Source organism: Phaenicophaeus curvirostris, chromosome 24, assembly GCF_032191515.1.
Source record: "Phaenicophaeus curvirostris isolate KB17595 chromosome 24, BPBGC_Pcur_1.0, whole genome shotgun sequence".
NCBI classification, from domain to species: domain Eukaryota; kingdom Metazoa; phylum Chordata; class Aves; order Cuculiformes; family Cuculidae; genus Phaenicophaeus; species Phaenicophaeus curvirostris.
The window spans coordinates 6,122,750-6,150,480 of NC_091415.1; the positions used below are offsets into that span (position 1 = coordinate 6,122,750).

The 27,731-nt window shown below is 53.8% G+C and overlaps 1 protein-coding gene across 5 annotated transcripts in view; it reads left to right on the forward strand.

Moving 5' to 3' along the window:
- Positions 1 to 26,296, forward strand: part of LOC138730439 (receptor-type tyrosine-protein phosphatase V-like) — a 44,979-nt gene extending 18,683 nt beyond the window's left edge. For 3 of the 5 annotated variants that reach the window (XM_069875603.1, XM_069875605.1, XM_069875604.1), the window contains 29 exons: positions 118 to 390; positions 699 to 971; positions 1,692 to 1,961; positions 2,348 to 2,620; positions 3,809 to 4,081; positions 4,526 to 4,798; positions 6,779 to 7,048; positions 7,512 to 7,790; positions 8,031 to 8,165; positions 8,273 to 8,483; positions 11,448 to 11,515; positions 11,626 to 11,752; positions 12,085 to 12,132; positions 12,555 to 12,648; positions 13,532 to 13,622; positions 14,150 to 14,226; positions 15,059 to 15,193; positions 15,763 to 15,885; positions 16,317 to 16,477; positions 16,847 to 16,982; positions 17,440 to 17,519; positions 18,355 to 18,442; positions 18,877 to 18,967; positions 19,855 to 19,931; positions 20,251 to 20,385; positions 21,389 to 21,511; positions 22,024 to 22,181; positions 22,831 to 22,966; positions 25,675 to 26,296. In XM_069875603.1, the coding sequence (XP_069731704.1) occupies positions 118 to 390; positions 699 to 971; positions 1,692 to 1,961; positions 2,348 to 2,620; positions 3,809 to 4,081; positions 4,526 to 4,798; positions 6,779 to 7,048; positions 7,512 to 7,790; positions 8,031 to 8,165; positions 8,273 to 8,483; positions 11,448 to 11,515; positions 11,626 to 11,752; positions 12,085 to 12,132; positions 12,555 to 12,648; positions 13,532 to 13,622; positions 14,150 to 14,226; positions 15,059 to 15,193; positions 15,763 to 15,885; positions 16,317 to 16,477; positions 16,847 to 16,982; positions 17,440 to 17,519; positions 18,355 to 18,442; positions 18,877 to 18,967; positions 19,855 to 19,931; positions 20,251 to 20,385; positions 21,389 to 21,511; positions 22,024 to 22,181; positions 22,831 to 22,966; positions 25,675 to 25,734 (4,538 nt within the window). In that variant the 3' untranslated portion in view covers positions 25,735 to 26,296. Of the gene's footprint in view, positions 1 to 117; positions 391 to 698; positions 972 to 1,691; positions 1,962 to 2,347; positions 2,621 to 3,808; positions 4,082 to 4,525; positions 4,799 to 6,778; positions 7,049 to 7,511; positions 7,791 to 8,030; positions 8,166 to 8,272; positions 8,484 to 11,447; positions 11,516 to 11,625; positions 11,753 to 12,084; positions 12,133 to 12,554; positions 12,649 to 13,531; positions 13,623 to 14,149; positions 14,227 to 14,567; positions 14,626 to 15,058; positions 15,194 to 15,762; positions 15,886 to 16,316; positions 16,478 to 16,846; positions 16,983 to 17,439; positions 17,520 to 18,354; positions 18,443 to 18,876; positions 18,968 to 19,798; positions 19,932 to 20,250; positions 20,386 to 21,388; positions 21,512 to 22,023; positions 22,182 to 22,830; positions 22,967 to 25,674 lie in introns of those variants that run through there. The other 2 variants (XR_011339028.1, XR_011339029.1) reach the window with 2 other exon arrangements.
- Positions 26,297 to 27,731: the final 1,435 nt, after the last annotated feature.

The following is a 27,731-nucleotide window of genomic DNA, read 5'->3' on the forward strand; positions in this document are numbered from 1 at the left end:
GTCTTTAGACAGCACATTAGATGCTCACAGTCCTGCAGGTCCCAGATTCATTCCCAAACTAGAGTCAGTCCTGAACATCCCAGATTTGTCACCTGTAACACTCATTCTCTCCCGCAGTCCCGCTACCTCCTCTTGCCCTGTCAGCACGCCCTGTCAGCACCGCCTGGGCGCTGGCTGTGCACTGGGAGACCCCTCCTGGGCAGAGGGATGGATACAGGCTCAGCGTGTTCGAGGAGGGCTCTTCTGCACCAGCAAGGAACCTAGAAGCAGGGAAAGATAGCACCAATGTCACCGTGGCGTGGCTGGAACCAGGAACTTGCTACCTTGTTGGGGCCTGGGCAGTAGCTGGACCCTACCGCTCCCTCCCCAGGAACATCACTGGCTGCACAGGTGAGCATCCACACCTCCCATGGTGGTGCAAGGAGCTCCGGTGCAAGGAGCTCCAGAATAGGATGGGGATCAGTGCTGGCACCCAGGGAGGTGAGAGGGTTGGAGGGCACCCTGGCCTGGTTCCCAGTGATGTTGGACTGCAGTCATCTTCTGCCTCTTGCGACCCTCTTGTACAACGTGGGCACAGAGCGCTCGCTGCCCAGATGCTGGTGGCTGCCTGGTGAAAGCACGACTCCTCCCTGGAAACGGCTGCAAGTTCAGAACCAGTTCTTTTTCTCTCTGACTCACGTGGCTGTTTTCCCTCACAGTGCCTGCAGCACCAACAAACCTGAGCCTAACCAACACAGGGAGCTCCTCAGAGCTTTACGCATGCTGGAACACGCCCCCTGGCAGGAGGGACCACTACCGCATTATTCTGTATAACATCCGCACCCAGAGCAGGGAACAGGTCCAGATCTTGAGTCCAGATGCACAGAACATCACCTGGACACACTTGGAGGCAGGAAGCAGGTTTGCTGTGCAGGTCATCGCTGTGAAAGGCTTGTTCGAAGCCTCTTCCACCAATGTCACTCAATGGACATGTGAGTCTGATGGGTTGGGTTTGACACAGCACTCCACTGTGCCCTGGAATCTCCATCTGAGCCTTGCAGAGCACTCACCGCCACCTTCCCCATCAAAAACCGTCCCCGCTGTTCCCCTAGCTTCTGCATAGTTGTCCCATAGTTGCTCAAGGTCTTTACTCCTTCTCTGACACAGAGCCAACTTCCCTATCCACCTCAAAGGCAATGGATATCATCTCCCCTGCCATTTCTAGCAGCAAACCCTGGGGAGATTGTGCTCAGAGCCATGTGCCCTGCCTGCCCATTTCATAGAATCGTAGAATAGCTAGATTGGAAAACACCTTTGAGATCATTAAGACTAACTGTACCTGCCCACTACTAAATCATATCCTTAAGCACTTCATCCACCCATCTTTTAAACACCTCCAGGGATGCGCCACCACCACCTCCCTGGGCAGCTTCTGTCTGAGAACCCTTTCCTTGAAGAAATTTTTCCTAGTGTCCAAACCGAACCTGCCCTTTTGTATCTTGAAGCTGTTCCCCGTGCTTCCCCGTGCTCCCCATTTGTCTCCATGCGTCTCTCTGGAAGGATCTCTGATGGCCAGCCTGCCCACCACCCAGTGGGAGCTGGAGCCCAGCACTTCCAGAGTGCAAGGATCCCCTGGGCAAAGCAGCTGGCTCCTAGCACAGAGCAGTGGCTGGAGGCACGCAGGGGCTGACTGTCCCTCTGTTGCTTTTCAGACCCCTTGGCCCCTGCCAACCTCACCCTGGGCAGCCCCTCTGCCTCCGTGCTGCAGGCCTCCTGGGCAGCAACAAGAGGAGGAGCAGAAGGCTACATGGTGGATGTCTATGACACAGCCTCCAGCAGCCGTGTTGAGCACGTGGTGCTGGGCGGGGATGCCAGGAGTCACGTCTTCAGGAACCTGAGCCCTGGCACCCACTACAGCGTGGCAGTGGGGGCCACAGCCGGGCCCTTCCACACCAGCACCTCCAACCTCACTCACTGCACGCGTGAGTATGATGCTGTCCTTGCAGGCAGGTGTCCTCCACCACCTCCACCGCCCTTCCTGGTTCAAATCAGATGTCATACTGGCACAGCCAGATTCCGCCTTCCTCTCCCACCCATGCAAGTGCCCGGTGCTCATGCCCTGCTGGACACAGCACGAGGAGCTTGTGTGTGCCCCTGTGGCTTGGCCACCCGTGTCCCTGGTAGCCGTCCATGGGCTCAGGCAGCACCAGTGAGGAGGCAGCTGCCGCAGAGCCAAGGGCAAAGCCAGCCCTTGGGACCCTGCAGGGCTGACCCACCTCATGCAGTGCAGGCTTGGCACAGACATGGAGCGTCTCCTGTCCCTCAGCTCAGACGTGGCTCCTGGCAGTGACCTGTGTTTCCTCTACAGACCCACTGCCCCCAGACAACGTGCGCTTGCTGATCACAGGCCACTCAGACAGGCTGAGCGCATCCTGGGAAGCCGCAACCGGGGGGCGAGATGGCTATAGACTGACCCTGTACCATGTGGGGCTGGGCACCGTGGCAGCTACAACCTTGCTTGGGAGAGACACCCACAACTTCACCTTCACGGGCCTGACCCCGGGATGCGAATACTCCCTGGAAGCCAGTGCCATGGCTGGACCGTATCAGGCTGCGGCACCCAACATCAGTGGCTGGACACGTGAGTGCCTGGAGGAATGTCCCCTGTAGAAGAGTGGGAGATATTGCATCACTGGGCCAGAAGGAGGGCTGGGAGGTTTGGAGGGGTCCTAGTGCCTTTGGTGATGTGCACACATGTGTGCATGGGTGCAACACACAGCAGATAGAGCATGGTACAGTGTTACCCTCATGGACACATGGATATTCAACTGTAGACTTGCAGAAGTACATGCTGATGACATGCAGGGTTACCCAGTTGTGCCCACATGGGGACATCCTCCTGCCCATGCTGCCCTATCTTCTGGTATACAAGGATCACCTGTGCCCTTGCTGAGTCTCCTCCAGCAGGTAGAAACCACATTACCGTAAAGGTTCATTAAATGAATAGGTGTAACACAGGAAGAGGTTAATCCACAGGTTCTTTGCTCTGAAGATAGAATCACAGAATCATAGAATCATAGAATTATAGAATCATAGAATGGTTTGGGTTGGAAGGAGCCTTAAAGATCGTCCAGTTCCAAACCCCTGCTATGGGCAGGGACACCTCCCATTGGACCAGGCTGCTCAAAGCCCCATCCAACCTGGCCTTGAACACCCCCAGGGATGGGGCAGCTACCACTTCCCTGGGTATCCTGGGTGAGGGCCTCGCCACCTTCATCATGAAGAATTTCTTCCTAATGTCTAGTCTAAATCTTCCCCCTTCCAGTTTAAAGCCATTCCCCCTTGTCCTATCACTACAGCCCCTTGGGAAAAAGTCCCTCCCCAGCTTTCTTGTAGATGCCATCAGGTACTGGGAAGCTCCTGTATTTCTTCTCAGAGGTGGACTAGTCCAGCACTTCTCTCCACCCAGAAATATTTTAGGGCTGGAGAGAGCAACCACACTATGCCAGCTCTGCCCAGGCAGCCGTATGCCAGCTGGGTGCTGCATGACACGTGTGCACACAGCGCTGGCAAAGGTGCTCCAGCTGCGCGATGGGGATGCGGGCACCTTGGATGAGGGACTTGTGTGTGAGGGACCACACAGAGTGAGAAGCCTTAAAAGTGAGCTGGGATGGGGGCAGAAAAGAGAAAATACGGAAGGTGGAGTGTGCCAGGGAGGGCTTCCACATCCCAGCCCTCAGGGAGCATCCGTTCTGCTGCACTGTGTCCCATTGAGTGTGTTTCCTTCTGTACAGTCTGGTCCCTAACATCAGGTCTGGTAATTCCCCAGGTTCGCTGCCCCCAGACAACGTGCGCTTGCTAAGCACTGGGCACCCCGACAGGCTGAGTGCGTCCTGGGGAGCCTCAGCGGGGGGAAGAGAGGGCTACGCGCTGACTCTGTACCATGCGCGCCTGGGCACCGTGGCAGCTGTGACCTCGCTTGGGAGAGACACCCACAACTTCACCTTCATGGGACTGAGCCCAGGAAGCAAGTATGTGCTGGAGGTGGTGTCCATGGCGGGGCCCTACCAGACACCTGCAGGGAATGTCAGCAACTGGACATGTGAGTACCCGGTTTTGAGGGGGATGCATGACTTGCTGGGCAGTCACAAACACACAATCCCCAGTGACCATCAGGTTCACGAACCCTGCCTGACCTCAAGGGCATGCCAGTGCCATGCCAGGGCTCTGCCCACCCTCACCATCAGCTCCACCAGCCTGGATTAGACAGCTGCAGCTCTGGGGGCTGTGCTTCAGAGGAGAAGCATGGAGGAGGGAGCAGCAGATAGGGACATTCTTCTTCCTCTCCCGTCCAGCCTCCTGGGTGCTTCCTCCTCTCCCATTCCTGGGTGTCTTGCTCCAGCTGGGACAGGGCTGGCTCTGCTTGAACCTTGCAGAAGCTGCCTCTTTGTCCTGTGTGGTGCAACCCTTCTGATGATGCTTCCAAGATAACCAGGCAATGTCCTCAGATCTTTCACTAACAACATCTCCCACTCTGTCTCTGCAGACCCCTTGGCTGCCCGTAATGTGTACATGACGAACCAAGGGTATCCCAACAGGCTGAGTGCATCCTGGCGAGCTGAACCCCAAGGACAAGACAGTTACAGGCTCCTCCTGTATCACTCAGGATCAGGTATTGTGGCAGCCAACATATCTGTTGGGAAAGGCATCAGCAAATTCACCTTCTCTGGCCTGGATCCAGGACACAAATACCTGCTGGAAGTGGTGTCTGTGGCAGGGCCCTACACAGCCTCTGCGGGGAACATCAGTGACTGGACAAGTAAGTGGCAAGAGCTGGAGATTCTTGCATCATGCATGAGGCTCAGCCTTCCTAGTTGGGCAGGCTCAGTATGAGAAGGGGTAGGAAGAGGGCTGGAACTGTTGCTCGGAAGCTGTAGGTACCACACGTAGTAGTAATATGAAGTTGGGCCATGTAAGTCACAGAATCACAGAATCGCCGGATTGGAAAAGACTCACAGGATCATTGAGTCCAACCATTCCCATCAATCACTAACCCGTGTCCCTCAGCACCTCGTCCACCCGTCCCTTAGACACCTCTAGGGAAGGTGACTCAACCCCCTCCCTGGGCAGCCTCTGCCAGTGACCAATGACCCTTTCTGTGAAATATTTTTTCCTAATGTCCAGCCTGAACCTCCCCTGGTGGAGCTTGAGGCCATTCCTTCTCGTCCTGTCCCCTGTCCCTTGGGAGAAGAGCCCAGCTCCCTCCTCTCCACAACCTCCTTTCAGGGAGTTGCAGAGAGCAATGAGGTCTCCCCTCAGCCTCCTCAGTCCTGGTGGAGGGCTTAGTAGGACAATATTACTGTCCATAGGACAATGTTAGAATCATTGAATTGTTAAGGTTGCAAATGGCCTCTCAGCTCATCCAGACCAACCATCAGCCCAGCCCTACTGTGCTGACTAAACCATGTCCCAAAGTGCCACAGCCACACACTTTTTGAACTCCTTCAAGGATGGAGACTCCACCACTGCCCTGGGCAGCCCCTACCAGGGCTTCACCATGCTGTCAGTAAAAATTTTTTTCCTCATAACTAATCTAACCCTCCTCTGGCACAACTTGAGGCCATTTCCTCTTGTTCTATCACTTGTCACTATGGAGAAGAGATCAACACCCAGCTCACTGCAAGCTCCTTTCCAGGATCTGCAGAAAGTGATGAGGTCTCCCCTCAGCCTTCTCTCCAAACTAAACAGCCCCAGGGCTCTCAGCCACTCCCCATAACTCTTGTTCTCCAGCCCCTTCCCCAGCTCTGTTCCCCTTCTCGGACGTGCTCCAGCAGCTTGATATCTGTCTTGTACTGGGGGGCCCAATGCTGAATACAGGATTCGAGGTGAAGCTTGTGGCTGTGGTTGCTGTTTCAGGGCAGACCTCCAGCTAATGGCCGTGATGTCCACGTAAGCTGCCTCCTCCTGGCATGGATGACTGAACAAAGAGGAATGGGTACCATGTGGACACCCACAACCTAGCACACAGCAAGGCCTCAGAGCCAGGGGGACACTCTACCATCCCCACTGCTTTTCTCCCAGGCATTCAGAAAATTCCTGGCAAGGGGAATAAGGGGAGGCTGGGCTTTTTCTTTTATTTTTAAGGAATGTGGAAATTGCAGATAAGCACAATAAGCCTTTTCATGTGCTTCTCCCCACAGTCCCTGCACTTTGCTTGGGGAATCCAGAGGTCTCTGCTCCCATGCTCAGCCAGCCCCTGGCAGGGTGCTGGGAGTTGTGTGCAGAACCCTTAGAATCATAGAATCACCAGGTTGGAAAAGACCCACTGGATCATCAAGTCCAACCATTCCCATCTATCACTAAACCATGTCCCTCAGCACCTCATCCACCCGTCCCTTAAACCCCTCCAGGGAAGGGGACTCAACCCCCTCCCTGGGCAGCCTCTGCCAGTGCCCAATGACCCTTTCCGGGAAAAATGTTTTCCTAATGTCCAGCCTGAACCTCCCCTGGGGGAGCTTGAGGCCATTCCCTCTCATCTTGTCCCCTTCAGGCAGGTCTCCAATTAAACTTGCTAATTAGCAGGAGGAAGAGCCCACCTCCCCATTCTCCTTGCTCTGCGCATCGTCCAATTACCATTTGAAGATAATTTCTAGTAGTGCTCACCAGCAGGTGCAGAAATGCTGTCACTGAACACATAAAGTTTCCTTGCATATTTTTCATCTTCTGCTTGAATATCTGCAGGATGGAGGAGGGGGTCTGGCATGCCAGTAACCCTCCCCTTATGTGGTTTTCATTGCAGCCCCCTCAGTTCCCACAAATCTTTCTGTGGTGGCTGAAGGGAACAACACAATGCTCATCTCCTGGAGCAGTGCTTCTGGACAGCAGGATGACTGCCAGCTGTGGCTGCGTGATCCCAGGAACAGCACACTATCCTGGCGGCACACTCTTGTCAGAGGGCAAGGCCAGCACCTCCTCCAGGGGTTGATCCCAGGGAGAAACTACTCCATCTCCTTGAGCTGCGTGGCTGGGCCCTACTGGAGCAGCACCAAACCCTTGGCAGTGCCGATGGGTGGGTATGACCTGCTGGAGGGATGAAAGGAGGGGAGCCTAGAGGAGGGAGAAACTCCTGAGTGGCCTCAAGACTGCCATCAGTCCTTGGGGATCAACAGAAGCATGGGCAGTCTTTATGGTAGACGATAAGGAAAACCAGCAGGGTGACCCTCTAGCAGCCAAGATCTCCCTAAGCTCTCCTCATGGCAGAGATTCCTATCACCCCATTGCCTCACTATCTGTGGAGCAAAGCAGGCTCAGCAGAGATCCCCATTGGTCTCCTCAGGCCCAACTCATTTGCCTTGTCCTGTAGCCTTTGGCACAAGAGGCTCTCAAGTTGCAGATGTCCAGCTCTGCTCCTCTCCCATTGACCTAGGGACAGGCAGGAGAGGACCCTAGTGGCTCTGGGCTGATGCACTCTGGACTGAGGTTGGGATTTCCCCGATCCAGTAAGTTAAGAGCCTGCCGTGTCTTGTTCACAGAGCCAAAGCCGGTGGAGGATGTGCAATGCTTGCCAGAGTCAAGAAGCCTTTACTTGAACTGGACCAGATCTCCTGGAGATGTGCAGGCATATGAGGTGGTGACAGAGAGCCTCTTTGATGGACCTCCCACCTCCAAGTACGTCATGAACATCCCTACGAATGAGGCCAATCTTGAGGGGCTGGGGCCAAACTCGTCATACCGAATTGTTGTGAGCACAGTGGGCTTGAACACAATGAGAAGCCAGGCTGTGACTGTGCTCTGCAACACAACACCGGAGGGTGAGTCCTCTTCTTCCCCATGTCCTTGCCACAGAACCCAGGAGAAGACACCTAGTGTTGATGATTAAACCTGGGGACTCATTCAGATGTCTATGAGCCCCATAAAATCCTGCACTGAACTGCAGTGGGTCGAGGCTCTGGGCAGTGATGCTGGGACCAGTCACAAGGCTGAGAAACACGTAGTGGTTCTGTGGGAGCAGGGGAATGCTAACAGGTGGTTCTTGCTGGTTCCTTTTCCAGCCCTCCCTCCACCTCTGCGTGCAGACATCTTCCAGGTGGAGGCCAGCTCCACGGTTGTCATTTCATCTGACCTGTTCAGTGAGGAGAACGGCCAGATCGAGTATTACGGTGTCATTGCTACCACTAATGATTCACGTAAGTGCCCTGGCACATCCTGATCTGCAGGGGCTACCTGGAGGGCAGCAGGGCCCCCAGACAGAACTTCAGGACTACCACTGTCCCCTTGTACATTCTCCTTTCAGTGCTGAGGCCCACGCGGGAAGTCACGTCCAGTACATGGTATGACCACTATTATGGGACAGAGGACTCCTACCTGGCTGTGCTAATCCCCAATCCCTTCCACCCGAGTCCCAGGAGCTCCCCCGAAACCTGGCGAGTGCCAGTGGGCACAGAGGAGTGCGGCCAGTCCAGGGCAACGTGCAACGGGAAGCTGAAAGCCAACGAACAGTACAGGTGAGAGATGTCAGCATCCCTCCTGAGGTGAAGGGGTTGGAGGAGAAGAGGGGTTGCGTGTGTCCCTCCAAGGTGCCGCCAGCTCCCTGGGTGTCACCTCACCTTTGTGCTCCAGGGATTGTTCCACTAAGCAACCTTTGAGGTTTGCAAGGCCTGGCATGGCAAAGAACGTTAGACAGTGAACTGGGCAGGGAGAGTGAGAGCAGAAATGAGAGCTGAGGCTGACAAGGGCTGTATGTGTTGCTTGAGAAGCTGGATGGTTGTCCACCTCCAGAGTAAGAACCACAACGGGTGCTGATATGGTCAGGGCTTTTATATGAGCCACACGCAGGCTTAGAGTGCAAAAATGAAACTGGTTTGGCAACATTAATTCAAGTGGTGCCGACACGACTGGGGTCTCAAAGGTAGGAGGGTAGCAATGAGGTTACCCATGAGACACACCGAGATCACAATATCCATAAATTCAGAGCCTTATTTGACAATAAATAGAATCCAGGAAGATGAATGTCGAAGCATACGTATTTCATTATAGGGTACCTCTAAAACAGTTGATGGTAAAACGGGTTTTATGCTACAGACCATATTTTTAGTCAGTCCTGTGTTGACTAAGCAGCTCAAAATTTCATCAAACAGATCGTTTCCCCAGACGTTTCTCTGACATGGGAATTCCCCAGACTCTGGAAGATTGTCCCAGTTCAGTTTAAAGAAATTTGTAACAAGTCTGGCTGACAGGAGACAGGAGTTGCTGAGAGTGTCAGGAAAAGAAAGGAAGACCATGAGAGAACGTGTGCATGAGAGAAAGCTTCACTTCTGCCTATGAGTAAAGTGAGAAATAGATCTGCCCTTAAGTTTTGTGCTGAGTGGAACCAAGGTCCCTGGTGCTGGGTTCAAGACCTGCTGGGTCTCATTTATTCTTTTCTGCCTCACTCTCTCTACCCTTTCATAGAAGCATAGAATCACCAGGTTGGAAAAGACCCACCGGATCATCGTGTCCAACCATTCCCATCAATCACTAAACCATGTCCCTCAGCACCTCGTCCACTCGTCCCTTAAACACCTCCAGGGAAGGTGACTCAATCCCCTCCCTGGGCAGCCTCTGCCACTGCCCAGTGACCCTTTCCGTGAAAAATTTTTTCCTAATGTCCAATCTAAACCTCCCCTGGTGGAGCTTAAGGCCATTCCCTCTTGTCCTGTCTGCAGGATGGGAGGGTCTCCAGTCAATTCAGAAGGTTTGAAATTTGTTGCCCATCAAGCCCATCTATCCGTTATTGCTGATGGATCCTACTCCACTCACCCTCAGGCCTGGCAGGACAAGCCTCACTGCTCACCCCTGGCAGCCTCACATCCATCCTTCTGCTCCAGGCAGCACAGCTGGGACAGGGGACAGCCTGGGCACAAGCTGGGTCTTCCTTACAATGTGATGGCTCAGCCTGAAATGTGCCAGCAGCTTCCAGCAGAGTTTAAAAAGAGCACAAACATACTGGGATGCCCTTCACCCCCCAGTACTCTCTGGCCAGTCTGAGAGTGCTTATCTGCCCTCCCTGCTTCCCCACTGCTGTTTTCACTCCAACTTCGACCTCTCACAGGGTAGCAGCTACTTCAGAATCATCAGGCTGTCATTAGTTGACCCACCGTGATTCAATAACATCTACTTAACTGCCCAGTTACTCAGAACTGGAAGATCCTTTTGCGTCTCTTCACAGTTGACTTTCTCAGCTTGTACAGCAAGACCCTATTGCAGGTCCCAGAGCCCTTCACTTTCTCCTGCTTTGACTCAGGAAAAATCCATCTCTGTTTCCACACCTTCACTTAGTTTCTAAACTTACTTTCTTAAGGATCATTAGTTCTTAAGTTACACTTGTGGTCAGCTATGGTCAGTCCATGGTGGACTGGGAAGGCTAAAGGAATGGAAGCATCTCCCTGCTAAAGCTGAGCATTTATGTCTTTTAGATCAGACCAAGTGCAGCCACTCCAATATAGTCCCACTCACAAAGTGTTCACTCTAGTTTTCAAAGCCCTGTAGGTTCCTTACTTGTCTATTCTTAGTTGGCTGCCCTAATCAGCGTGTATCATCAGTCCCTGGGCTTCTGTCCTAGTTAGTTATTAGTAGGGTGGTGAAAAGCAGATACCTCTGACAGCCCATAACCGCTTGGAAAACCAGCCCTTGTTTCCTGTCTTTCAGTGAGTTATTTATCCACAAGTTCTTATCTCTCGTGCTGTGGCTTCTGCAGGCTCAGTTTCCAAAGAGCCCTTTGCTCTGGTGCTGCCGGAGTGAACTCACACCAGGCTCCACAAACTTGTTGGCTGCTAAAGTCCAAAGCTGCATTTGAATGCCGTAACTTGTATTTGGGGCACGAGAAGACCTACCCATCCAAGTTACCCACTCAGAAGGAAACCAACTCTGCAGGGAGCTGTGGGGCTTGGTGTGCACTCTGCCAGGAGGAGGATGTAGAGCAGATCTCTGCAGGGAAGAGAGGGCACCAGCCACTTCGTAAGAAAGGGTCTAGGTCAGGGCTCAGCCCTCACAGCTGAGGTTCCCTGTTCCAAACAGCTACTCAGGCTCGGCTCTTTCAAGTCAACCCAATTAACATGAACTAAAAGAGTGTCTCACTCACCTTGATTTTCCCTCCTTACTGCTGTCTTTCCCTGTTTGTGTCCCATAAGAGAGCTGAAACTCACTACTTGTCCCTGAAGAACCCTTTGGAGGAGAGCTTTTTCCCATTTGTTTTTCTGAACAGTTTCTCATGTTTTCCAAAATGCAATAAAATTTTCCAAGGGGTAGAAAAGGGAGGAAAAACCATCCCCACACATCCCCTAAATTTCTACCAGAAAACCATCTCCTTCCAACACAGCATTTCAACATAGGCAGGTGTCCTGTTCTCTTGGGTCTTCTTGCTTCTGGCTGCCTGGGGCTGTGCCAGAAGTCTGGGTAGCCCCTGATTGCTGGACTCTGCTTTGCCCTAGGTTCAGCATCGCTGCCTTCACCAAATATGACCCAGTAGCCCCTGCAGTGGCGTTCACCATGTTCTCAGGTAAGATGGACAATGCCATCTTCCTTACCTGCCTGTGTAGGTTAAGAGATAATCAACGACCTGACAATGACTCTTATTTCTGCCTGTTCTATCTCTTTTTTTTATTGCAGCTGCTGGATCCAGTGCAGATACAACTCCTCTCTCAATGCCAATAATTGCTGGAATCATCGTGGGATTTCTCTTGACACTCGCAGCTATTTTTGCTTTGGTTTATTGGAAACAGCTCAGAGCAAAGAGGTGAGGATAAGCCATCTCCTACCAGGCTGAGAAACCCAACCTTCAGTACCAGGCCAGGAGAAAGACCAGTGAGAAGGTATAAAAAGAGATTTAGGCAAACTAGGACACCCACTCGTGGAGTAGTACCTGGCGAGCACAGAAGCAAAAGGCAAAGGGAAGAGGGGAGCTGCCAGTGTGCAATTAATTCTCAGAACCCTCTCCATCTGCAAGGGCTTGTTCCTGCTGTGACCTGGCTGCTCCCAAGTGCCCATGAGCCAGCAGTGTGCAACATGCTCACAGCACCTGTCCCTGCAGTGCCGGGAAGAGTAACATCTCCCATGCTTTGATTCTAGAGCCAAGAAGAGCAGCCTGCCCCAGGAAATGGTGACCTACAGCTTGAGGTGAGTGGTGGAGTCTTCCCTCTCTGCCTGGCCCCATTGAAGGTCACAGGGTCTTTCACCTTTCTCATGTTCTGACTCAGGAAAAATCCAACTCTGCCTCCACTCCTTCAGCTATTTTTTAAATGCGAGGCTTTCTCACATTCAGTATTTATCACCCAGCTCCATTCTAAGTCAATGCATTGTCCATATCTCCTCTGCAAGGTTTGTGCAGTAGGAGAACATCCTTATCGCCCTGTAATCCCTCACAATACTTAAACAATGCTCTGTGGACCCACTCCCCTGAGCAATGACAGGGCTATAAACCATCCCTGTGTGTGTGTGCATCCAGGTACTGTGGGTCTCGAGGCTGGGCTGTCTCACTGCCCACCTGCCAGGCCTCTGATAACTAAGACATGTTTTCCTCTGGACTTCATTTCATGCAGAAACGTCCATCGGCCAATTCCCATACAGAGCTTCAAGCAGTACTATGAGATGAAGACAGCGAGTGCTAACCACGCCTTTTTCCAGGAATTTGAGGTGAGATGAGACTCCTGCTAGAGAGGACTATTCCCTCTCTAGGTAGCTCATGCCGCAGCTGTTGGGTGGTGAACTCCTCCAGGGACAGTAACCCGTCTCTCTAGCAATCCAACCACCCTACTAGGCACTCTTGGAGGCCAAAGATTAGATGGACCAAGTGATCAGGCAATTCCTTTGCTCAAAATCTGTTTTGTTCAGCTTCTGGTAGAAACACATGTTGTCTGTGACATGATGTGAACCAGCACTGTCCATAGCTGGTGGACAAAGCTAAGGGCCATAGGTCTGGAGGTGAAGATGCTGAGTCTTGTTGTGATGAGATCCACCTTGACAGTGTTAGAAAAGAGCCTGCAGCCAAAGGGAAGGTCAAGGAGCATTCTCAGTCTGTGAAATGCACCTCAGGCTCCCATTGCCAACATCTGCAGGCTCTGAACTGTGCTGCTGCCAGCACCTCTGAAAGTCCCACCAGCAATTTCAAACTCTCCTCAGATCATCCTTCTCCAGCCTTCTGAGGACAGAGTCAGAAGCAGCACAAGATACTTCTGTTTTCACAGCACAAGCTGGTTTTGTTTTCTCAGCAGAAGAGGCTCTGAGCTTCTTGGTAGATTTCTAAGAAGTTTTTTTCCCCATTACTTGTTCTTGGGCTTGTTTTCTTCTAAGTACAAACAGTGCTGTTGGAAAAGGCACTGGTAAAAGCCACCTATGGCCCAGAGTTCACAGGCCATATCAAGGGAGGAGTTCCCTGTGCATGCGTGACCCTAGAACCACTGGACAGAGCCATTAGCCATGAGCAGAGCCATGAGCAGAGCCATTAGCCATCCCATCCTGGGATGGCCAGGACATCTCCAGAGTAAAATTTGTGGTTACTTTCTCCCCTGTCCTACAGGAGCTGAAGGAAGTTGGGAAGGAGCAGCCAAAGGTGGAGGCCGAGCTACCAGCAAATGTCTCCAAGAACAGATATCCCCACGTGCTGCCCTGTGAGTTCTGTGTCCTCCCTCCTCCCCCCAGCATGCTAAATGGAGTCCACACTGCAATGCAGAAGCATAGGTCACTTTGCATCGCTGCAGGGTTCGCAGTGCCTGGCTTCTCTCCTGGGAGAAGGAGTCTTGAAATGGGTCTCATTTTCCATTTTCCTGCTGGAGACTTAAGAGCTGAGCCAGGCGGGACTGAGCCACCGTTCTCCTCAGCTCCTTCAGGAGTGAGCCCAGCTCAGGGGTGGGTCCCAGCCAGAGACCAAAGAGGGACCATGAATGTTCTCTGGCTTCTTTGATGAGCCTCATGATATCAGCTCTGATTTCTTACTCTGCTGCTAACCCAAGGGGGAGCAACGCTCACCTCTCTAGGGAGAAGGTGCCTGACCAGGCACAGAGCCTGTCTGCTAGCTGCATACATGGAGCTAGAGGAGCTGCTGGAACTTCTGCTGTGTTAACCAGGTGAAGAGGAGATGGCCATATCCTGGTGAAGAGCGGTTGCTTTGGGGTCATGTGTGTATGGTCTCTTTCAGATGACCACTCTCGGGTCAAGCTGAGCAAACTGGGTGAGGATCTGCATTCAGACTACATCAATGCCAACTTCATGCCTGTGAGTGTCCACTTGCCTTCTCCACAGAGACACGGCCACAGGGCCCCATCACAGGAGCTGTGCCTGGGTTGAGGTTGCGAGGGCTGGTGTGTAAGAGCTGCCACTGAAGCCACAGCTGGCACAGACTGGCAAGGAGTTGGGTGTCAGGTGGAGGTGCACGGTTGCCCTTTAGCAGGGGTTGGTGGAGATTGTCAGATGGCAAGTGCTATGGATGCAGAAGCGTGAGTGTGGGGAGATTGGTAAGGCTTTCTGCTTTCTTCTTGAGGACTATCCTCTTCCCATCCTTTCCCAGCTTATTGTCCTGTCTGTCTGTCTACTTTTTCTCCTTCTGGTCTGTGCAGCTGCATTTGAACAACCCTGGAGCTGTGCCCACATCCCCCATCCAGGAGATTTTCCCAGGTAACAGGCAGGGCACACAGCATGCACACGCGGGTGTGTGGATCCACGGGGCATGTGTGTGTCAAAGGGGCAAATACAAAGAAGCAGCCTGAGACCTTGCATGCTCACCCTACCTCCAGCAATGACTGAGGAGCACAAGAAACATCCAGATCTGTCTCTCCTTGGTTAGGCTGAATGAGGAACTGCTTGGAAGGAAACAGCAGTGGTCACAACTTTATTCCACATGTGTAGAGAGCAAGTGTTGAGTGTCACATGCTTCCTGTGAAATCAGCTGGTTCTGCCATCATCTGCCTGGGAACTGAACCTGCATGGGCTGAGGGCAATGGGCATTTCTCCCTGTATCACAAAAGCAGATCAGGCACTGGCTCGATCCCAGGGCAGGATCCACCTGCCTCAGGAACTTGCCAACTCTTCCCATGTGCCTCTCACTCAGGGCTACACGTCCCATCAGGAGTTCATTGCCACCCAGGGGCCCCTGAAGAAAACGATAGAGGACTTCTGGAGGCTGGTGTGGGAGCAGAACGTCTGCAACATCATTATGCTGACAGTGTGCATGGAGAATGGACGGGTAGGACTGCAACCCTGGGCTTCCCCGTGCCAGCCCCAGCCAAGCCCAGTCCTGGTCTTGTGAGCTGAGCCCAGAGCTGGGTTTGTGCTCTCCACCAGCCCCTGCGACTCCAGGGTCAGCACAGTCCACACAGTTTCCCCGACAGGCAGTCTGGGGGGAACAGGGGTTAATTTGTGTGGCTCAGCATTAGCTTGGGGTAGGAAAAGGCAGAAGTGGAGCTTAGCTGGAACCATGCCCATCACCTTCAGGTATTTCTGCAGCATCTGCATGTTGCCACTTGTCTCTGGATGGGACACCTCACATTAACTGTTCCTCCAGTCTCCAAGGGTGATGAGACCCACACATGTCCTTTTCTCTGGAGGAGGCTAAGATCCAAAGAACAGGGACAAGGTGCAGTGCCATGCAAAGCTCCCGATGGGAGGGGGAAGAACCACTACTTGTTCCCCAAGACTGGCCCCGGCTCCCTTCACAGCAGCTGCTCTCCAGATGCTCCCAGAAGCTGGGGCATCACCCAATGGGACCTGAGCCCTTACTATCCTCACTGGGACTCCATCTCCCCTGTGCTCTAGGTCCTCTGTGATCATTACTGGCCATCTGAATCTGCCCCAGTCTCCTATGGGCAGGTCCGAGTCCACCTGCTGACGCAGAGCAGCTCTGAGGAGTGGACCATGCGCAAGTTCAAACTGTGGCACGTGAGTAAGGACCCAAGAGGACTGACAGGGACCTGTCATGGGCTGGGGATTTGCATGGGATGCAGTGATGTTTCTCTTTGGTGGTGGCATAATTTCCTTTCCCTGCCATATGTGGGGTTCAAAGGCCCAGTCCCCTGTGGAGCAGCCCGGCACTGTCCATGTCTGTCACCCCTGCTCTCCACCCTTGCTCTCTCTTTTCCACATCCCCACACTGGGACACAGCCTGCAGCTTCAAGGGTACTTCCCAGCACTTCCACGTGCCTCACCATGGCTGAGGACTGAGGGGGAGGATGGGACACCAAGCAGGGCAGCAGATCTGGCGTTGGCTGTTCCCTGCAGCTGAACTGGGTGTCCCCAAGTCCCTGGGTGCTCTCAGGGTGTGCCCCTTTCCTGGTGGGCTCCATGCTGATGACCAACATCTTCCCTGGCAGGAGGGTCTCCAGGCAGAGCGACATGTGTCCCACCTGCACTACACGGCATGGCCCGACCACGGCATCCCGGAGTCCACCACATCCATCATGACGTTCAGAGAGCTGGTGCGTGAGCACATCCAGAGCACCAAGGACTCGGGGCCAACCCTCGTGCACTGCAGGTGAGGCTCTATTCCTGGGGGATGGTGGGAGGGGATGATAGGAAAGGGTGTGGTGGACGAGGGTCCTGCCCGTGCAAAAACTGGGAGGGAAAGTGGCACCCAGCAGCACCAGCTGGTCTGTAGAAAGTCTGATGCTTGGGTGCTGGGGATTGGGGGTCTGCTTGCAACCTGCCTCCCTGATCTCAGGGGACGGAGCAGCTGGAGATGGTCAGCAACAACCCAAGGCAGCCTGAATGGCTCCTCAGCCCCATGCTGTGCTGGGACCAATGGCCCAGGGTGCAGCATCTGCAAACCAGGTCTAGCAGCAGGATGGGAGCCCGTTGGCTGTGGGGTCAGGCACTGTTTAACCCTTGCTGTCTGTGCTCTCAGTGCTGGCGTGGGCCGAACTGGCACCTTCATTGCCCTGGACCGGCTCCTACAGCAGATGAAGCAGGAGAACATGGTGGACATCTTTGGTGTTGTTTACACCTTGCGGATGAACCGTTACCAGATGATTCAGACACTGGTAAGACTTCTGTTCCCTCTTGCCAGTGGCCTCTTGCTCCATGGCATAAAAGCTAGCAGGGCCAGCAGGCAGCAGCCCCAGGCTGGGCCCCTACCTGACACTGTGGGATTCTCCAGAAGCTCTGTGCTCTGCTGCACGCACAGCACCCATGCAGAGAGTCTCTGAGCAGGAGCTCAGAAACACCCCAGGGCATCTAGGAACAGGATCAGGCCCTTTGCAGGCAATGCTTAACCCACACCACACTGTCAGCCTGTGATGCTCCACAACCCATCTAATAATTCAACCAGTGCTCAGGGCTGGGACACTGTCAATACTGCCCTTCAGGACAGACAGACAGACCCAGCGGCTCTGAGACTGAAGTAGCCAGAGCCTTTTGGGTATGAATGAAGGACATCGTCTGCCAAATCCCCCTTTTCATGCTGCCTGCTCTAGTTTGCTATCTGCCTTTGCCTTCCAGTCCCAGTATATTTTCCTGCACAGCTGCATCCTGGACAAGATCCTGGACGAACCACTCTTGGGTTTATCAGGGACGGAGAGGTAAGGGTATGCTGTTTTGCGTGCCACTTTGTCCACCCTGATCCACAGCCCCTTCAGGCAGCAATCTGGATCCTGACCCCTGCTCGAGCCTTGGCTCCAGGACAGGACGGGGAAGCCCAGCCAGGCGGGTCAGCCCAGGGCTGGTTGCCCTGGACCAGGTGTGAGTCACTGGGCACACTGGGAGTGCTTCAGGGACCACATCTTCCTTTATCATAGAATCATAGAATCATAGAATCATAGAATCATAGAATAACCAGGTTGGAAGGGACCCACCGGATCATCGAGTCCAACCGTTCCTATCAAACACTAAACCATGCCCCTTAGCACCTCGTCCACCCGTGCCTTAAACACCTCCAGGTAAGGGGACTCAACCCCCTCCCTGGGCAGCCTCTGCCAGTGCCCAATGGCCCTTTCTGTGAAGAATTTTTTCCTAATGTTCAGCCTGGAGTAGCCCTGGGATGTCCCTTCTAAGAAAGGCCAAGAGGAGGGAGTGGGGTCAGGCTAGGTGAGGCTTTGTCCATCTACCTTGCTGTCTCTGAGGCTACATCTGGAGGTCACATATCTATCGTCCAGTTTTCTCCTCCCTCATGCAGAACAGGATGCCCTTGTCCTTGCTGCATCTTGGGCCTGGGTGCTGGGCTGTGCCACACATGAGAGTTGTCTTTGTCTCGGGGAGAGCAGGTTGGCTGGGGCCAAATCTGGGCTGGGGATTTGCGAGGGCCCTGGCATTTGAGGGGTGAAGGTCTGCTCACAACCCCGTCCACCTACTGCAGACATAGCCTGGATGCAGCTGAGATTGCTCAAGCCCACCCTTACCCCCAGTTTCTCTCCTCAGGTCCTGCCCCATCCCGCTGAAAAGCTTTGCTCAGCACTACGCCCAGAAATCAGCCAAGTCCCATATGGGCTTTCTGAGGGAGTATGAGGTGAGAACTGTCCCAGACAGCGTGCAGGAGCACTGGGGGAACCTGGGAAGCAATTGCACCTGGTCAGGCTGGGGAACACCCAGCACATGCTTCCTTAGTGGATCCCATGCCCCAGTTTCCATGCGCCTTACTGTCCTCACAGTGTCCCTCTCCATGGCATTGCGTCCCCAGACAGGTGGCTCCCTCACCCATCCTGCACTGGTCAGGGTCTGCCCATGACCTGCTCCTTCCCCAGCCCACCCCATGTGGGGCAGGGACCTACCGGGACACCATTCTCCTACAGAGTAGAGCTGGCAGCCCACCCTAGAGGTGGTCACACAGCACCTGCTAAGGCTTCTGCAAGGCTTCACCCCCATGCTGAGGCCAGAGGTCCTCAGAGGGTAGTTCCTCCTGGCCCTTTTCCACTCACTGCTTCCTCGACTCTCACTCTGCAGACCCTCCTAGAGGCTGTCAAGGAAGAAGCCAGCTCTGCAACACCATCTTCAGGCAACCAGCAGACACAGCCCTCTTCCAGTATCCTCCCATGTAAGTGCTGTGACACCTACCATCCTCTTCTTTCCTGTGGAGCCAGGCTAGACCAGGGCTGGTGCTCCACAATACAAGAAAATGTTTTGATGCACTGCCACGAGTCCACCGGAAGGCTACCAAGGTGTTTTGGGGATGGAGCACATGATGTATGGGACTGAGATAGGTGGATTTGTTCAGCCTGGAGGAGAGAAGGCAAAGGGGTGATCTTACTGCTATCTTCAACTACCTACAGAGAAAATGTAGAGTCTCCTCAGAGGAGCACCATGGAAGGACAAGAGGCAATAGGGATGATTTGGAAGGGCAATCCAAAAAATTAATTCCCATGGAGATGGGCAAACACTGAAACAGGGGCCCAGAGCATCTGCAGGCTTTCTATCCTTGGAGATATGCAGATATCCATTGGCTAAGAATCACAGAATCATGGAATAGACTGGGTTGGAAGAGTTCATCCAATTCCAGCCCCCCTGCCATGGGCAGGGACACCTCCCACTGGATCAGGCTGCTCATCCAACCTGGCCTTGAACATCTCCAGGGATGGGGCAGCCACAACTTCCCTGGGCAACCTGGGCCAGTGCCTCCTCACCACCACCCTTATTGTGAAGAATTTCCTCCTTATGTCTACTCTAAATCTGCCCCTCTCCAGTTTATGGCCTGAGTTACCTGCTCTGCATGTATCTGCTTTAAGTAGGAGGGTGGGATTGAGACCTGTCTTTTGGGACATGAGCTGGAGGAGAGTGCTTGCAGAGGGGAGGGAGCACCTTTGCAGAGACATAGTGAACGGAGGGCTGGAGTTGTGTGGCTGTGCTGAGCCTGGCAGTTGGTCTGCAGGAGCTGTATGAGCACAATACTGTCCTAGGTGCCTCCACCTCCTGTGTATTTTGCAGATGATCGCTCCAGAGTGAAGTTTTCCCTGCTGGAACAGGGCCCTTTCTCAGGTCTCCTGCAGGTGTGGCACATCCTGGTGAGTAGTACCCCTGGCAGCAACGCCCACCACTGCATCTGGGTCCCACAGGACGCTCCCTCATCCTCACCACGCTCCTGCTCTCTGGTTCCTGCACTGCTCCACGGTTGCTGGGATCTTGTGTGGAGGAGACTGTGGGGATTGAGGATGTGTCTTCTCTCACCGGCCCTGTTTGGGCTGTCCTCGCTTCCCTATCTCAGTGCCTTCTCTTCTCTCATTGCCTCCTGACCTACTGAGCTTCTTTTCTTTTCCTGGTCTCTTCTGGGGTACCTGTGACACCCTCTCCAGCAGGAAAGTGACGTTCTTGTTCCCCACCCAGGGCTGCAGCTCCAGCAAGGAGTATCTGGCTGTCCAGGGGCCTGACAAGTTGACTGTGGAGGATTTCTGGACTCTGGTATGGGAACAGGATGTTCACACCATCCTAACACTTCTCCCATGGCAGGAGAAGGGGGAGGTAAGACGTCAGGCACGTCTGTGCCATGGCAGAGCAGGGATCTTAATGGAGTTGGAAGCCAGCAGAGCTCTGAAACTTTAATTCTTTGTACTGCGTTTGCAGTGCCTCTGCAACCTCCTGGGTGCAGACCCAGCTAAAGCTGAACCTTTCCTGTGTCAAAGTGCTCCCACAGCTCATCGTGGTAGAGAGCTTCTGCCTGCCCACCATGCAGTCCATGGCCCTGGACTCAGCTGGTACTCTTCAAACTGCACCTCTGTGGCACAAAAGGCCTCTCACCAGCCAAGGTGGAGAGCATTTGCTGGGCAGACTCCTACTGCCGAGTAGCTCTGTGCTAACAGGGGAGCTGGCTACAACCTGCTGGTATCTCCAAAACTTGCACATGGTTAGGCTAGGGGTTGAACTGACAAGAAGTGATGTTGGAGGTGCTCTCACTTCAACCCCATCACAGATGGCGACTGATCTCTGTTCTGGGCCCCTCACCACTAGAAGGATGTTGGGGCTCTGGAACGAGTCCAGAGAAGAACAACGAAGCTGGGGAAGGGGCTGGAGAACAGGCCTTATGAGGAGCGGCTGAGAGAGCTGGGGGTGTTTAGCCTGGAGAAGAGGAGGCTGAGGGGAGACCTCATTGTTCTCTCCAACTCCCTGAAAGGAGGTTCTGGAGAGGAGGGAGCTGGCCTCTTCTCCCAAGTGGCAGGGGACAGGACAAGAGGGAATGGCCTCAAGCTCCCACTAGAGGAGGTTCAGGCTGGACAGTAGGAAAAAATTTTTACCTAGAAAGGGTCATTGGTCCCTGGCAGAGGCTGCCCAGGGAGGGGCTTGAGTCACCTTCCTGGAGGTGTTTAAGGGACGGGTGGACGAGGTGCTGAGGGAGATGGTTTAGTGATTGATGGGAATGGTTGGATTCGAAGATCTGGTGGGTCTTTTCCAACCTGGTTCTTCTATGATTCTATGATCTGAAGGATGGCAACCACCAACATGAAGCCAAACTTGCTTTTGTGCATAGGTCCCAGGTGAGGTGTGCTGGCCCCTGGAAGGAGACTCTCTCTGCACCAAGATGCTGACCATCCAGTGTGGCTCAGAGAAGCTTGTCTCCAGATGGAGGTGTTTCCACCTAAAAGTGAAACACGTACGTGTTGATGGGGTTGACCTGGTTCCTACTGTCTGGGATGTTCTTCACTGCTAGCAAACAGGTCTGTAGAGGCAAGGGCTGAAAGATCTGTGGAGACTTATCTCTTTTGCAACAGATCTGCGTGCTGGCAGCCCACAAGTGCAGGAGGGAATCTAGATTGCAGCATCCAGAAATCTGTTCAGTGGACATAGTAGGACCCACAGGAGACACCTTGGAGGCTTCTCCCACCCTTTGCTGATAGATCTTTTTCACCTTCCTTGAAAAGGCCCATACAGTCCTCAATCTCCTTCTCAAGGGGCAGGACAGGGTGCCATGGGAAAGAAGGTGCCAGAGGCACCGTTGCCACTGCCTGTGTGATAGGTGATGCCCCAGCAGAGACTGCCAGGACAGCTTTACAGAAGCTAGCAGTTAGCTTAGGAAAGCCCAAGAACTGGAGAGCTGGGACCCCACTGAATCCAAACACACCCATCCCTCCCCCACAGCTATCTCAACTCTTTGTGTCTCACCAGGAGAAGAAAGCAAAGGAGAGGCAGGTACAACGGTTCATGTACACGCTCTGGAGCAGCAAGAAGCAGCCAGATGTCCAGAGCCTGGTGGAGCTCCTCACTGCAATCAGACGCTGCATGCCTCACCGGAAGAGAGCTAGTCCTCTCCTGCTGCACTGCAGGTACATCACCTTACTGCTCCATCCATGGGCAGCCTCTCAGAGCTGGTACTCCTCCTTCTGCACAGTGCCACGACACGGCCACCAGCAAGCCTGCACCCTCCCCACGGACCCCAGGGTTCTGGGGCATGGTGAGAGTAGGTCCGTGGGAGCCAGGGAAGCTCTGAGCTTGGGAGGTCAGATGAAGCAGCGCTCTGCCAAATGCACGGGAGGGCAAAGAGAGTTGGGCCAGAGGCCAGTGTGGATGGAGCCGTCATTCCTAGGCTGAGGTGCCCAGGCCATCCCTGAGCTGACTGCTAGGATCCTGGGAGCAGCCCTGATGTTATCAACTGCTTGCAACTAGGGAGACCTCATAGTCCCACAGGAACCAACACAGCAGGCACATCAGCAGAGCTGGCTTGGGTTATGGATGCACAGCTCAGCAGGGCAGGGAAGGCTGGATCTCCACGGTCCTTCGACAGGCACTTTGGGGTCTCATCCCCCTGGTCAGCACAGGCCTCCCTGACACATAGACCAGTGCTCACAGTCCCCACCATATTCTGTTGCTGCATGTTTTCTTAAGGGATTTCTGACTTCTTGGGCTGCTAAGTACTTCCAAAGAGGTTCGGCTCAGCCTGGCCTGGCATCAATGACCCTCCCTTGTCCCTTGCAGCGCTGGCGTGAGCCAAATGGGGACACTGATCTCCCTGGATTGCCTGTTGCACCAGTTGAAAGCTGAGAGAATGGTGGATGTCTATGGGGTGACCCTCCAGCTGGCAAGAAGCTGCTGTTTCATGACCCCAACTCTGGTAGGTGAGAAGGAGGAAGGGTGGTGGGCCAGGCAGAACTGAACATTCATGTTAAGCTGCCTGGAGCTGGCAGCACGTTGCCTGCTCCCCAGGTTCCACCAGCCACCTGGGAGCCTGTCCAGCCTGTGTGGAGATTTATTCCTCCCCACCCTGTGACTCTGCCAGCAACTGAGGGGTAACGGCACTGGAGGAGCTTTTCATCCCCTCAATTCTGGAGTTAAAATTGGCTAAATTGCATGTGAGGTCACAAGAAGAGAAGGCTGTGGGGAGAACTTATAGTGGCTTTCCAGTACTTAAAGGGGACCTATAAGAAAGATGAGGACAGACGTTTTAGCAAGGCCTGTTATGACAGGACAAGGAGTAATGGATTTAAACTAAGGGAGGGGAGATTTAGACTGGATAGAAGGAAGATATTTTTCACACTGAGGGTGGTGAGGCACTGGCCCAGGTTGCCCAGGGAGGCAGTGGAGGCCCCATCCCTGGAAACATGCCAGGTCAGGTTGAAAAGGGCTCTGAGCAACTTGTTCTGGTTAAAGATGTCCCTGCTCCTGCAGGGGGGTTGGACTGGATGACCTGTAAAAGTCACTTAACCCAAAGCATCCTATGACTCTGTGATTTCACGATAAATGCAAGTGCCTTCCCACTCTGCCCTGGAAAGCTTGAAGCACCAGCTTCATCCTACACGACATAACTCCCTGCTTACCCTTGCTCTGGACACAGCAGTCAGCCTGGGTACCCTGCTGGGTTTCCCCTTTTCTGGTGCCTTTTGCTGCCATGTTCCCCACACTCAGATCCTGCTGCCAGCCCCTGTCTGCTGCCAGAGCTGAGGATGGAGGAGGAGGTCAGCGGGACACGCTGCCACATTTGCAGCTGCCGTGCAGCTGTGTGGGCTGTGGCGCTGCCCGACGGTGCCGTGGCCATACCCTGTTGTGTGCCCCACAGACCTCCAGCTCCTGATGGGTGCTGGTGGCACAGATGCCCTCTAGGCAGCTCTTTCATTTGTTGTGTCCTCTGAATGAGCTGATGCAGCATCTCTGGAACCCCACCCCCCACCCTACAGGGGACAGCAGAATTAGGGCAAATCTCTCCAGGGCTTCCCAGCTGCAGAGCCGCCTGCAAGCAGCTAATCACATTCTTAATTAATGTGAACCATGCCCATGTTGGGAGCCAGAGGAGAGCAAGGCATCCACTGCCCCAGCTCCAGAGCTCCTTTGTATTCCAGCAGCCGTCTTGCTGAGCAGAGACAAAATGTGCCCATAAAGTCACAGCAAGCACCGATCAAAAGCCACTGCCCTAGTTTGGGGGGGCGGGAGGGGGATAGAGCAGCAGAGGCAGCTGCCTCCCCACCTTGCCCTGAGCAGTGCTCACTCTGATCCCAGCACGGGCAGTGAAGGAGACGCAGGGCTGCCCTCCAGCCCCACGCTGCTGCCATGTGGCTGCCAGCATCCTCCCTCTCTGCAGGGCTTGTCAGGACCCTTTATCTCTGGCAGGGGATGCTGCTGTCATGCTGCGGGCATTAGCTGATTTTGGGGCGAGGAAAGGGGATGTAGTACCAAACAAGGGGGAAGATGAACCTTTGATGGATCGTCCATGGAAAACCACTGAATATTTAAGCTCTTTCCTCCGTGGATGTGCTCTTGGATTAAATGTGCCTAGTCTGAAGTCAGCCCTGGGGCTGTCAGTCTGGATTTTGCAGTCAGGCCAGGCTCATAGAAAACACGCTCTGGTGACCTGGAACCGTGGCCATTGTGTGATCTGTGGCTTTCCCAGCCCTTCTGTAGGACTGAACCCACCACTGGCAGGGGAGGAGGCTCCTCGTGACTAGCAGCTTAGCCAGCGCATTAGCGAGCTGTTCGGAGGCCCCTCTGTGAGTCCCTAATCTTCCCTCCCTGGCTGCCATGTGAGTTCAACCCACAGCATCTGCAGGTTGGCCTTGCCCTTCAGCTTTGTGCATTGCATACAACCTCAGTTACTTTCCCCACACCTTTCTCTTCCAGAGCCTGGTCGTGGCAGCAGTCAGTCCCAGGTGGTTTGGAGGCTGGCATCATTTTGGAGTAGCCCGGCATTTGAGCAGAACCCCATATCAAATCTAGGGTAGATCTGAGACCTCTGGATCATTTTGGTGATCTTGAAACTAGAGAATTTAAGTGGAGTAAACCCATCCAGATCATGTTGTCTGCGTCTGAGGGCTTGCAGGGATCTACCGTGATCCACTGTTGGCCCTTGACTCGGGTGCACTGAGACAACCAACGAGAGAAACTCCTGGTCCAGAGGTCTTCCCTCCTGGCCCGAGGTCACTGCAAGACCCTCTGCCCTCCAGCAGGGCAGAGCTCTACCTGCTCAAAGCTCAGCATCGTCACTGGAGTTGCTCTTCAGTCTTGTTTTAGTTGCAAACACCATGGCACATCCCAAAGTCACTGAGCAATTTAAGGAAGTCGGATGATGATGTACCTCAGTGCAATTTGCTTTTGGGCATTATGAGAGGGGATGATGACACAGGAGAAACCATGTCTCCAGGCCTGATTCTTCCTTTGTGTGCAGCTCGGGTGACACAGGACAAACATGGGCCACTTGGGACAGGAAATCTTAATTTACCATCAGAAACTGTTAATTAGGTGGGACATTTTAAGGCAGATTGCAAGGTTAGTCCTGCAACCAGGAGGTCTCTGTCAGAAGCTTGATTGCAGACCCCACTTTCTCTTTTGTAGGACGAGTACATGTTCCTGTACACCTGCATCCAGGACATCATCTCCCAGAAACAGCCCTAACTCTGCTTCGCACTTGCCTGGAGCTGCCCTCCAGCTCTGCAGGGACTTATCTGGAGCCAGGAATTGGGGTGAAAGCACCACGGGGCTCCTGGCACAGAGCGAGCCCCGTCCCAGCACTGCCACCAACTCATCCTCTATGGTGTTAGCAGTGACATGGGGTCTTTTGAGCAGATGGAAAGTGCTGTCCTACCATGAACTTCTGCAGCCTCTCAGTGCAGACACGGCGAGGGGCTCAGTGGGATGCTCCCCTGCTTTGGCCGTCCTGGGATTCCTGTTGCCTGGAGGGTTTGTTACCCCTATAGCAGTTCACAGTAGCAGCTTGGGGACCGTGTGGTGCCCTCACCCCTCAGCACAGAAGGAGAAGCCCTGGGCTCACTCCTGGACAGCCCTGGCACCCACAGGCTGCTGAGGTCCAACACGTGCACTGGGCACCATGATCTCTGTTCAACCATGGGCACAAAGCTGGCTGAGGTCTCGGACACCTGTGTGGGTAGTGGGAGCTGGTTGTCTCAGCTGATGGGTTGGTCGTAGGTACAAACAATAAACAGTCCTAGGAAACAATGTGCTCCAAAGGGTGGGTTGGCTTCTGTGGGGTCTCAGCTCTTCCCCAAAAAGCCACTGTGTCCCTGGCCATGGGCAATGCGACAGGATACCCTTGGCCAGTCCAGATACCGCAACTCGATGCACGCAGCAGGTTCTACTCACCTTGAGTCTCCAATCCACTCACAGCTTTATGAGGAAGAGACATCTTCTGGTGAAGCCTGAGCTTGAAGTTACGAACCTGCTGGCTCCTGAGAGCCAGGCCGAAGTCACCTGGTCCAGCTGACATTCTGGCAAGTGGCTGGCAGCCCTGTGGCCGACTGCAGAGCGCTGACTGCTGCACCAGGAACTGGGCTGTCCATGTCCCACAGGTAGGGACACCACTGCCTTGCAGGCAAGGATGGCCACGCACAAGATGAAATTGCAAGTAGTGACTTCATTGGTTAAGCTCCACCGATCATAAGGAAGAATTAAAAAAAAAGTGAACCATAGGCTGGAGAACCTCCCGTATAAGGACAGGCTGAGTGAGCTGGGATTGTCCAGCCTGGACAAGAGAAGGCTCCAGGGAGAACTTAGAGCAGCTTCCAGGACTGAAAGGGGCTCCAGGAAAGCTGGGGAAGAGCTTTGGATCAGGTAGTGCAGGGATAGGATGAGAGGAATGGTTTTCTGATGAAAGAGGAGAGATTGAGATGAAATCTTAGGAAGAAATGTTTTTCTATGAGGGTGGGGAGCCCCTGGCCCAAGTTGCCCAGAGCAGTGGTGGCTGCCCCATCCCTGGAGGTGTTCAAGGCCAGGCTGGATGGGGCTTGGAGCCCCTGATCCAGTGGGAGGTGTCCCTGCCCATGGCAGCGGTGGGACTGGATGGGCTTTGAGGTCCCTTCCAACTCAAACCATTCCATAATTCTATGATTCCATGAAAATAAAGAAACGCAGAAGATTTCCCAAGCAGATTCCTGGGGTAGAAGAAAATGTATCTGGGTACCTCTTCACCATCTGTCACCCCAGTCTGGGCCAATACAATACCATGTCCTGTCAGAGCGCCCTTGGGGTGGGAAAAGCAGGAACAACAGCTACAATGAGGTGGGCTCAAGACCCACTGTGAGAAGTAGACAGCCCCAGGTGTGGGATTTTGTTGGGACTCCTCCTACTGTTCCTAGGTTTCCGCAAACCGCTTTCCCCTCTTCCAAAACAAGGCTCCTGCTGTCTGCACCCTATAGTGGGACATACAGGGCACCTAAGCATGAGAAACCTTCAGCCATCCTGGCACTGGGATCATGCCTCAATTGCAAATAGGTTTGACAACCTCATCTCAGATAAATTTTTCCTTTGGCATTTGCCGCACTCACCGAGATCCCCTCCCCACAACCCTGCATTCAGTTTGGACTCCTCACTACAAGAAAGACATTGAGGGGCTGGAGAGTGTCCAGAAAAGGGGAACAGAGCAGGCGAAGGGGCTG